At 37.6% G+C, this 12,411-nt stretch overlaps 1 protein-coding gene across 1 annotated transcript in view; it reads left to right on the top strand.

The window, feature by feature from the left end:
* SVEP1 (sushi, von Willebrand factor type A, EGF and pentraxin domain containing 1) overlaps window positions 1-12,411 on the top strand; it is a 340,439-nt gene that overhangs the window by 179,926 nt on the left and 148,102 nt on the right. Inside the window, exons 9-13 of the mRNA XM_043978458.1 lie at window positions 780-909; window positions 3,723-3,830; window positions 4,715-4,846; window positions 8,204-8,398; window positions 11,022-11,143. Of these exons, the coding sequence (XP_043834393.1) occupies window positions 780-909; window positions 3,723-3,830; window positions 4,715-4,846; window positions 8,204-8,398; window positions 11,022-11,143 (687 nt within the window). The remainder of the gene's footprint in view (window positions 1-779; window positions 910-3,722; window positions 3,831-4,714; window positions 4,847-8,203; window positions 8,399-11,021; window positions 11,144-12,411) is intronic.

Here is a 12,411-nt window from a genome sequence, read left to right as displayed (position 1 = left end):
GAATCTGTTTTGGTAACACTAACACTTTGGAGGGAAAAACTTCACCTTGCATTCATACCTGCAATTATTTACACTTTAATTGTAATGTCAACCTACTTTTCAGGAAAGGTTTGTAAGTTGGGGATTGTACCAGGCACTATATGCTTTGAAATATGAATTGTGAGAATTCATCAATGGGTATTCAGTTGCTTTCTTAAAGTCAAATGGTAATTGGAACATAAAAGTAAGTTATAGTAAGAAAAATATAGTTAGATGGGACATGGTTTGAAAGACTAATTTTCTAGTCTCCATTTTGTTCTCATTTGTTGTCTGATTTTTAAACACTACATAAATATATATGTATGTATATGTACATATACATATAAATATACATATATACATACATATACAGATGTGTATGTGCATGTGTATATAAATGTACACATGTACGTATATATGTATATATCACAATGGTCTAAGAAACCTCAATTCCTCACTAGTAAAATTAATTTGTTGAAACCTAATCACTTGAAATAATAAGGATTTATTTGTAGTTATCACCTTCAGCTCTTAAGGAAAATATGCCACATAAGTACTAGGTGGGATTATTTCTCAAAATGGACATTCAGACAAAATTGTAACAAAAATATTAAGAAAATATCCATTCTTTTCACAATTCAAGTTTTAGTTGAAATTAAACACAATAAATTTAAAGTGTATTGAAATATGTCTTTAAAGAATACATTATAGTATCAGTGTGAATTTAAATATGAAGAAAAAACCTTACTTATTTCCAAAAGGTATCGATTCACGTTACTCCAGCTTTTACACCACCTTACCTTTTCCCAATTGGAGAGGTTGCTATCACATATACAGCAGTTGACCAGTCCAGAAACCAGGCCCGTTGTACTTTCAATGTCAAGGTTATTGGTAAGTCCTCTTCAGAAATATTCGGATCAAGTTCTAAAAGCGACCTACAGCCTATTTCTCATTTTCCACTTTACCTTCTAGCAGTAAATCCCAGTTTTCCTGAAAATGAGACAAGCTACAGTATACATATCATATTATGAGATCATGAAAATTTACCACACTAGGTTGTCATATATGTCTATATTTTTTTTAAATTAAAGTTTTTTATTTGAAGATTTCAAAAAATATTCCTTGCAATAATGTGATAATAAGATTATGGGTAGAAATCTCTCCCTACCCTATAGATTGTAGCTTTGGCTATCAATAGATAAAGCATTGGGTAGTGGATAGATCAAGGAAGACCTGAGTTTAAACCCTACCTCCAACACATGCTAGTTCTATGACTAGGGGCAAGCCTCTTAATCTTTCAGTCACCCAGGCAACTTTTTGGCGTTGAAAGTTACAGAAGAGTTAATCATTTGCATCAGAAGAATGAGTTCTCTTATGAGAAATTCCTCCTTCCTATGGGTGAATTTACTGGTCTGCATCCCCCACAAGTAACCCAAATAAAAAAACCTGAAAATTTTTGTAAGCAATTAGTTCCTCATTAGTTGTAATTCCAAGGCTAGTTCTAAAATTTACATTTTTATTTAGGACATGGAAAAATACTTTGGCTTTGATTCATTTAAAAACAATCCACTGAAATCAGCTCAGAAATGCAATTCAGTGGAGGACCTGCCAAAGTTCTTGTGTTTTCCATATGGAAAGAAAATTAGCACCATAGTCATCAACTTGGAATGTGGATGAGTTTGCAGTATGTTTGAATACATAGCTGGATACTAGCCCAATTTAAGATGCAGAGACCTGTAGTACAGATATTAGACTCCTTTCATTCAGATAAGTGGTTAGAGATGTCCACCTTATGAAGCAGGGTAGATAGTTAAGCCTATGCTTCTGCTGACCTCAGCCCAACCCTGACTTGATTACATGGTGGAGAAAGGGGAGCTAGTACCTTGAACTTGTATTTAATTTTTAAAATGTTGAACCAACATGATTTCTTGGTTTAGGGGTTTTTTTGGGGGGAGGAAGAGGGAAGGGAGGTAGGAAAGGATCTTTTTAATGGATTTTTTTAATGGCACATTAGATAGACCTTCTATGGAAGGTTTAAAGGAAAATATGAAGAAATAATACACAAGATGAAAAGGTCCGTAGGTATCATGGTTGTTATGGTGCATCAGTAGGGAAGTACCCATGCCAGTTAGACAATGGATCCATTATAATCTTAGAGTATGAGCCTCTGAGTATTTCTGATAATTAACTGATTGGCTCTTACTGCTTTTATGCAGCTGTGCTTCTTACTTGTTTGATACATCTAGACTCTGGTCTTAGAAAACCTTGGAAACAGAAGTCACTCAGGAAGGAGAATAACCAGTTTGCTAGAAAAGTATAGAAGATTAGTTTTATTCATTTTACTACTGATTGATTTTACTTGTTATCCATTAAATTTCTTTAGTATGTTAATAGCTGAAACAGTGGCCACTGGGAGGGAGTGAAGTCGTAATAAGCATGAACAGGGTCCTAAAAGTTTAGTTACATATTCATAAGACCCAACTAATAATATTTTTTAAATCACCAACCTAAGTATCTGCCCTTTTGATGAAGTTAATGACTGATGCCTGACATAAAAGTTGTCACTTTTACTTAACCTCAGGGGTAAAGGATAAATGAAGAGCACTGGCCTTAGATCAGAGGGCCTGGATTCAAATCCCAGCTGTCATACTTACTACTTGCGTGTCCTTGGGAATGGACTGAAACCTTCTGAATCTCATTGCCTCATCCATAAAGTGAGGGTGGTTGGACCAGTTGACCTCTAAGATCATTCTAAATCGCTAAATCTGGGGTCTTAAATTGCTGAGAAGCAACATAAAGAAAAACTTCCAGGGGCAGCTAGGTGGCGCAGTGGATAGAGCACCAGCCTTGGAGTCAGAACATTGGCTTTGAACCTGAGCTCAAATCTCACCCCTGATTGCTTGTTAGCTGTGTGACCTTGGGCAAGTTACTTGCCTTTTCTGGACCTCATCCCTAAGATGATTGATCTGTTAGGTCCTGCTTAGCTCTAGCTCTATGAACCTATGGTACTATAATCCTCTGATACTATGAACATACAGTCTTCTGTATTCCAAAAGTTAATAGTGGTATGATCCTAAGCAAATCCCTTAAGGTCTCTGAGCCTCGGTTTCCTCAGCTATTAAAAAAATGACTGGCAGCTAGGTGGCAGTAGATAGAGCACCAGCCCTGGAGTCAGAAGGACCTGAGTTCCAATCTGACCCCAGACACTAGCTGTGTGACCCTGAGCAAGTCACTTAATCCCAATAGCCTATACACACACAAAAAATACAGGGGTGGGGAACCCTTATATGACCTACCTCACAGGATTGTTATGAAAGCTCTTTGTAAATTCTAAAGCTCTATATAAATGTGATTTTGCTACTAATATTATTATCATCATGTACTTTGAATGTTGCTATACCTACCCAATGATTTCCTTTCAGTGAATATTGTATTTCCACTGTCAAGAGAGACTGCACTGCCAAGGTACCACTCTGTGGTCCCTCTTCCAGCAGACACAATGTGCCCACCATGTGGCTAAAATAACTATGACTACATGCAAAAACAAGAAACCCCACTGTGTACATGATGACATAGGGATTCTTTGTAGCAATCATGTGCAGGCTCCCATTCTGTCTTGTGGCTATTCCACTCACTGTTTAGTTCAGAGCCTGTGGACAGCCCATTCAGTATTTAGTTTCTCTCTATGCTTTCATGTTCTTTAGATGTAGAACCGCCTGTCATTGATAGGTGCCGATCCCCACCTCCAATCCAGGGCCCCAGGAAAGAATATGCAGCAACCTGGGATGAGCCTCAATTCTCAGACAACTCAGGTAAGGGAACCATCATTTGGTTTTTAGTTAAAATTAAAAAGGAACTTACTTTCAATCACAAGAGACATCATGTGGGTTGCTAATCTGTAAGTCATTGTTGGGTCCTGATCTGCCTAAGGGTTTAGGGCAATTCCCCAGGGAGTCAAGTAGTAACGAACCTGAGGGTTTCTGTGTACCTGTAGACAAGGTCTATATTCTGTTACAGATCTAACATGGACTCCCTCCTTTCATAGGGAGTGCATGAGCACTTTAAGGGCATTAGAAAAAAATTCATGTTAAAAAAAGACATTTGAACTGAGTTGTGAAGGAAACTAGGGATGTCCAGAGGCAGAGGTGAGAAAAAGGTGCATTCCAGTCACATGGCAGACATGAGCAGGCTAGGAAGAAACAACATAAGAATGTCATCAGAGAGATGCTTGATTGGGAAAAGATGAGAGCTGGTCATGTAGAAGAAGAGATGAGCAGTGGACAAACAGACCATGTAGCCCCCAGAAGCATTTTAGTATCAAGATACCTAAAGAAAAGCTTCCAGTACATTAGAGAGATCCCTTGTGCACAGTTTAAGGGAGGACCTGGATGAAGATCACAGAAGATGAATAGACACAGTGGGATTATATCATGAAACACCAGAGAGGGTATGTATGTAGATGAGATTATAGATCTATTGAAAGTGCAGCATGGGGGCAGCTAGGTGGCACAGTGGATGGAGCACCGGCCCTGGATTCAGGAGGGCCTGAGTTCAAATCCAGCCTCGGACACTTAACACTTACTAGCTGTGTGACCCTGGGCAAGTCACTTAACCCCAATTGCCTCATCAAAAAAAAAAAAAGCAGAAAACAAAATCCTAAATCTTTCTTACTTGTGCTCATCTTTGTTGTTTCCAGGAACTTTACTGAGCATCACTAGAACTCATTCTCCAGGAGATCTCTTTCCCCAAGGAAGGACCACAGTACAATATACAGCCACTGATCCCTCTGGCAACAACAGGACATGTGAGATTTATGTTGTCATCAAAGGTATGTATGCTCTTTAGGATTATGGCCTGGTGCTGCAAGATGTCAAGTCAACAAACATTTATTAAGTACATATTATGAGTAAGGCATTTTTCTAAATACTGAAGGTACACTCTCCTCCCCTCCCCCCCCCCAATAAAACAGTCTCTGCTTTCAAGGAATTCAGAGTCTAATGACTGTACCAAAAAAAACTATGTAGGAGTCAGATTGGAAATAATCAAAAGAGAAAAGGTACTAGATTAAGAGGGTTTGGGACAAGCTTCTAATAGAATGCATTTTAATTTAGACTTGAAGGAAACCAGGAGGAAGAAATGACAAGAGAGTTCCAGGCATAGGGACCAGCCAGCAAAAACACCCAGCTTCCATTGGGTGTCATATACAAAAACTTGTAAGGCAGTGTCACTAAATTGTATAGTACAATGGAGAGGAGGAAGGTATAAAAAGACCCAGAAAAGGCCAAGTTGTGAAAGGCTTTAAAAGCATACAGAGCTTTTGTTTGATCCTGGAGGTATGAGGGAGCTACTGGAGTTTGTTGAAAGGAAGGGCAATGTGGTTAGATCTATGTTTTAGGAAGACCTATGGAGGATGAACTGAAAACTGCTTTTTCATCAGGAATGAATTATTCATTTCCCCCTATAGAATTATATTCAGTTTGGCTAGGTAGATTGTTCTTGATTGTAATCCTAACTTCTTTTCCTTTTGTAGTATCATATTTCAAGCCCTAGATCTTGTGTGATCCTGACTATTGTAGTATTTGAAGAGTTCCTTTCTGGCTCTTTCAGAATTTTCTCCTTGACATGGGAGCTCTGGAAATTGGTTATAATATTCCTAGAAGTTTTCATTTGGGGATATCTTTCAGGAGGTGATCAGCAAATTCTTTCAATGTCTATTTTGCCCTCTGATTCTACTTCTTGAAATATAGTATCAGGGCAGCTAGGTGCATAGTGGATAAAGCACTGGCCCTGGATTCAGGAGGACCTGAGTTCAAATCCATCCTCAGACACTTGACACTTACTAGGTATGTGATGCTGGGCAGGTCACTTAACCCTCATTGCCCCGCAAAAAAAGAAAGAGAAAAAAAAGAAATATAATCTAAGCAAATACTCTTTCTTACTTATTTTTTGATCATGGCTTTCAAGTAGTCCAATAATTCTTAAATTCTCTCTCCTCAATCTATTTTGTAGGTTAGTTGTTTTCCTATGAGATATTTCATATTTTCTTCTTTTTTTCATTCTTTTGACTTTGTTTCATTATTTCTTGGTGTCTCATGGAGTCACTAGCTTATACTTGACCAGTTATATTTTTTTTTTTAGTGAGGCAATTTGGGGTTAAGTGACTTGCCCAGGGTCACACAGCTAGTAAGTGTTAAGTGTCTGAGGCCGGATTTGAACTCAGGTACTCCTGACTCCAGGGCCAGTGCTCTATTCACTGTGCCACCTAGCTGCCCCCCAATTATAATTTTTAAGGAATTATTTTCTTCAGTGAACTTTTGTACCTTTTTCTATTTGTCCAATATTCTTTTTAAGGAGTTATTTTTTCCAGTGAATTTCTGTGCCCCTTTTATAATTTGGACAATTCTGTTTTTAAGGAGTTATTTTCTTCAGGAATTTTTTGTGCATCTTTTACCAAGCTGTTAATTTTTGTTTCACAATTTCTTGTATTACGCTCATTTCCCACTATTTTTTCCTTTACTGTTCTTATTTGACTTTTAAAATAATTTTTCTGCGTTTTTAAAAATCTCTTTTACTCTTCTAGGAATTCTTATTGGGCTTGTGTCTAATTTTAATTTTTCTTTGAGGCTTTGCTTGTATCTGTTTTCCCCTTGTCATCTTCTAGATTTGTATCTTGATCTCTGTCACCATAATAGCTTTTTATGGTCAAGTTATCTTTTTTATTGTTTCCTCATTTTTCCAGCCTATTTCTTGACTTTCATCTTTAATTTAGAGTATGGCTCTGCTCATTTCTTGGAGTGGGGGATGGAGGGGGAGAAAGTGACTGTCCTAAACTTCAGGCTTTTTGCATTGCTGTTTTCACAGTTTATTCTAGGGGATCTGTAAAGGGTTCTTTACTCTGGTTATTTCCCAGGAAAGGTTCCTGATTCCTTACAGCTTCACACACTCCCTCTCTACATTGAAACTGTGACCTGGAACTGGGCAATGTCCTATGTCGAATGCCAGAATGGTGGTCCTTTGTAATCTCTTTTTGACCAGAGTTCCAATCCCCTTAACATCTCTAGGCAGGGAGAGCTCCCAGTGGATATTGCTGCTTCTTTAGCCACTGCTGCCTCCAAAGTCACCCATAGCTGGTGTCACTGCCATGCTGCACTCCCAGCCAGCCCCCACCCCAATACAACAGATTTCATCTTCCAATCTCTAAAGTTATCCTAGACTGGAAAAATGTTTCACTCTGATATTTTGTTGGTTATGCCACTCAGATTTCCATTTAAGTTGTTCTTTTTTTCAGGGCAATGAGGGTTAAGTGACTTGTCCAGGGATACACAGCTAGTGTCAAGTGTCTGAGGCTGGATTTGAACTCAGGTCCTCCTGAATCCAGGGCCAGTGCTTTATCCACTGTGCTACCTAGCTGCCCCTCATTTAAGATGTTATTTTAAAGTTATTTGAAGGAGAAAGTTAGGGAACATTTGCTGGAAAGTTCTCTTCTGCCATCTTGGCTCTACCCCCATTGAAGGCTGCTTTTTTCTACTCTATTTAGTGGGGGTAGAGGGGATTGAGTAAAAAAGAGTATTGTTTTCAAGCAAAACATTGACACTATTCATATCTAGGTTTCTGATATTCCTTATCATCAGATGTCTTTCATCAACATTTCATCAAATATTCTCTCATGGAATTACAATGTAATTCATTACCCTGCCATAGAGTTTTGTCCAGATAGTTTTCAATTTTAATGAGGGAATGGCAGAAGCAGCCCTCTCAACTTAGGAGTGCTTGTAGCTTCTCCTAAACATAAAAGCATACAGCAACCAAATTACCTATGTTTAGCCACTTTTTAGTAGCATTTACAAAATGTTTTTTTTCCCCACCTTTAACTCCAAGTGTTCAATGTGTGCCTTTTTTTTAGTAAGAAGACAAACCCCCTTTTGCAAAGTTCAGACCCAGTATTTAAACTTATACATTGTAAACCTTAGAGTATCATATAAGGGGGAGTAAAATGAGGAATAACAATAGTGATAATTGTTGTCACATCACTGTATTTTATAGAATGTTAGCTCCTTGAGGGCTGGAACTGTGTTTCTGCCTTTCTTTGTATCTCCAGGCACAGCTATTGGCACACAGTAGGTGCTTAATAAGTGCTTGTTGAGTGATAATTGGTTGTATATAATTAGAGTATATTTTTGCATAGGTTCTCCCTGTGAGGTTCCATTCACTCCTGTCAATGGAAATTTCATATGTACCAATGACAGTGTTGGTATTAATTGCACACTAAGTTGCCTAGAAGGCTATGATTTTACAGAAGGATCTGCTGAAAAATATTACTGTGCCTATGAAGATGGAATATGGAGACCCCCATATTCTACTGAATGGCCAGACTGTGCTGGTAAGTTGACTTTGGATTAATTTCTCTCGTGATAAGAATGTGATTCTGCATTTAGAAATATATTATATGTCTATATATATGTATATATATAGACATATAATATATCTATATATATTTAAAGAAACATCATTTTCCCATAAGAAACCAATGTTGATGGGTATGAAAGGGTATTGGAGGGCAAAACCAAGTCAGGAATAGGGAATGTAGGGCATGGCCCCTAAGCATAAAACCCAGGGGCTGCAATGAAAGATACTCTTAATAATAATTATTACTTTTTTATGAATGCATTTACTTTTAATGCTACTCTCCATTATACATACATACATACACATACACACACACACACACACACACACATATATATATATATATATATATTTGTTTGTTTTGTGATTATATGTGTTTTGTGATAAGTCTACTTACTTGCCTACAAGATCTTGGGCAAGTTGCATAATCTTTCAGTATTCCCAGAAACTCTAATACTATGAATTGTGGAATGATTGCAAATCTGCATTAGTAGTAAAAATTTCCCCATTAGGCATGCTCTACACCTCTCTGCTTAAAAAAAAAATTGCCTATATTCTAGTGAAGGCTCAAACCTTCTAGTGGATAGTAGTAGACATGGGAAACAGTTTTCAAACCCTGCTAAGGTATAGAGATGCCTCAATATGTCCCAACTTCTAATCCCATTGGCACTAATGAGAGGGAGCTCCCCTTTGCCATTAAGGAACCCGTTACCAAGTCTAGGGGTCTGTGGCATTGTACCCATTCCCTTTCCATTAAGGGGCTCATATCCCCCTTCCTCTACCAATGTACATGTGGTCTGACTAGTTTCAGACCAGGGAGATCCTGACCACCTAGAAGAGGGTTTAGACGCTTTCTCATACTCTTTGGATTATTCAGGGTCCCCCCCCCATCCCCACCCCCCTACCCTCCAATCAGCTCTTCAGGGATGATTTACTTAAAGCTTAAGTTTGGGCTCTCATGTGAAATTCTCCTCAAAGAGGGAAATAAAAAGATATTCATTGTTTAACGTACATCAGGTAAGGAATAGCTTTATTTACTACACACAAAAAGAACATATCATGAAAAAAACATATACAAACATGTATTGACAGAAAGACTTAAACTAAACAAGCAGGAGTAGAGTGTAACTACACTTATACTCTGCCAGAAGTTCAATTCTAAAAACTTTACCAGAACATAAAGCAGTTTATAGGACAAGTGGTCAGGCATTTCAAATTTAATCTCAGTTCAAGTCCATGTCTTCTGACAAGCTGTGCCATGGATTGGGTTCATCCTCAGGCCACTGGACATCTGCTTCAAGAACAATGGAGCAGTTGTTAGGTACTCCTCCCAAAGTGCAGTCAACCTTAATAGAAGATCTAAGGTCTCTCAACCTCTTGAACATACCATATAGCCTCAAAGCCTGGATATATCCAGGATTGACACATTTATTTAAGACAAGTAAAGAATAAACACAGAAGAAGCAACCCCAAACCCAAGATCAGGCTTACCAGGCAGATTATAGACTTTAGCTGCCATGAATTCATGGGCAAACAGAATGGGAGACTAATTTACTATAATTTCTCCCTGTGTAAATATACTTTAAATACAAATAATTATAAGCAGATATTATAATTTTACTTTGAAATAAAAAAGTTAACCTACCCTCTCTAGTATGTGCAAATAAATACATTTTGTCAATTGACACAGGTTATGTATTTTGAGGTATTCTTAAGTTCTGGTCTTTCAAACAGGTCATTATCTTTTTTGGCCATGGTTTCTTTATCTTTAAAATGAGATCAAGAATTTATGTCTATGAAAGTAAGCAAATTGCCAAAAAAAAGAGTAAGCAAATCAATAGTCTACTCCATAGAAATGAGATATAAATCAAAATTTTCAATCTTAAATTCTCTCCTATTAGCTCTGCCCTGGGCTAATAGGATGCTATTGACCATACCACTCACAAGCAGTAGCTTCAGTATTGCCGCTGCAGAATTCACCTCTGAATTACAGACTCATAGAATTTCAAAGTTTGAAGAAATCTTTACCTGAAGCATGAATTCTCTCTAAAATATTCTCAACAAGGAGTAATCTAACCTCAACCTAAAGAGCATCAGTGACTAAGACTGCTCCTAACTTCCATGATAGCCCCTTCCATTTTGGAATAGCTCCAATTAATGGATTTTTTTCAATTCAGAAATTCCCAATCTGGAAAGAAGATCATCTTGTGCGGTATTTAAGAAAAATAATATTTACAATCCATTCTTAGCTTGTTAAATAATTGAAGGAGATACACTATGAAAAACCTGCAGATTTTTCTTCCTGGCATCTTCTAGAAGTATTCATGACATTGGGAAGTTGAAACTATCAGGTTATGGGAATCAAACTCTTATCACTGGGTAGCTATGCAATTTAGCTTTGCTCTGTGTTTATTTCCTAAGAAGCAGGAATGCTTAAGTGGCATCTCTGGTTTTTGTAATGAACAATGTGAGAAATGAAGCATTAAGGTCATGTCATTTTGCAGAAACTTCTCCAAACCAGAGGTCATCTGAAGTTGAAACTTCTCCATTCCAAAATCACTGACCAACAAAAACTGCTTTCTCCCTACATTTTCTAGTAAATCGCTTTGCCAATCATGGATTCAAATCCTTTGAGATGCTCTACAAAACAACAGGCTGTGATAACAGTGATCTCCTGAAAAACTTTTCTAAAGCTTTTGAGACTACTCTTGGTGAAATGGTAGGTTAGTAGTATTCTTTTTTTTTTTTTAGTTATTTGAAGGATATTATTGAGACTTTGTTTCATAATAGAGATTTCTGAGTTTTGCTTTGCATCTACATCTTCAATAATTGTTCTGAAATTCTCTTTTTCTGAGTTAACCTCTCTTCAGTTGTATTACCTGTCACTAAGCATAAATTTTATCTATGAGTACTGAATTCCAGGAATTACCTTCATTTATTCACTCAGCAATCATTTGTTAAATGTCTGTTATGGGCCAGACATTGTGCTACTTACTGGAGGTACAGAGAAAATAGATAGATAGATAGGTAGATAGATAGGGAGAGAGAGAGAGAGAGAGAGAGAGAGAGAGAGAGAGAGATGGATGGATAGAAGGATGGATAGATGGATGAATAGATAGATGAATAGATAGATAAATAAATGGATAAATAAATAGATGAGTGAATGAATGAATAAATAAATAAATAGTCCCTGCCCTCAACAATCTTATGTTCTGTCATACAAGGGAAAGAGGCCACAATTTGAAAACAAGAGTAAATATTAAGTGTATATAAAGTATATGCAGAATAATTTCCAGGGGGATAATTCTAAAGGGGCACTAGCAACTAGAAGGATCAGAATAGGCTTCCTGGAGAAGGTGATATTTTATGAAATGGTTTGCTTAAAACTCATAGATATATTCTAAGTTAATAAATTAGGGTAGGAAGTTTGAAGCAAAGGTATTTTGACAGTGTATAAAATGCTACAACCTCTGAAGAGTTTTGTTTGTTTTTCTCGTGAAAATCAACCACCTGTGGGACATTCCTAAGTTCTCCTTTAAAACAATATTACTGGGGCAGCTAGGTGGTGCAGTGTATAAAGCACTGGCCCTGGATTCAGAAGGATCTGAGTTCAAATCCGGCCTCAGACATGACACTTATTAGCTGTGTGACCCTGGGCAAGTCACTTAACCCTCATTGCCCCACAAAACAAACAAACAAACAAAAATAGAGGAAGCTAGTCTCTCCAGGGGCAGTTAGGGGGCACCATAGTACATGGAGTGTCGGGCCTGGAGTCAGAAAGACTTATCTTCCTGAGTTCAAATATGGCCACAGACACTTACTAGCAGGGTAATGCTAGGCAAGTCACTTAATCCTGTTTGTCTCAGTTTTGTCATCTGGAAAATGAGCTGAAGAAGGAAATGACAAACTACTCCAGTATCTCTGCCACAAAAACCCCAGATGGAGTCACAAAGAGTCAGATAAAACTGAGATGATGGAGCAAAGTCT

The sequence above is a fragment of the Dromiciops gliroides genome, chromosome 1, assembly GCF_019393635.1.
Source record: "Dromiciops gliroides isolate mDroGli1 chromosome 1, mDroGli1.pri, whole genome shotgun sequence".
Taxonomy (NCBI): domain Eukaryota; kingdom Metazoa; phylum Chordata; class Mammalia; order Microbiotheria; family Microbiotheriidae; genus Dromiciops; species Dromiciops gliroides.
Note: the sequence above shows the minus strand (reverse complement) of the source record. Positions and strands in the feature narration are given on the sequence as shown.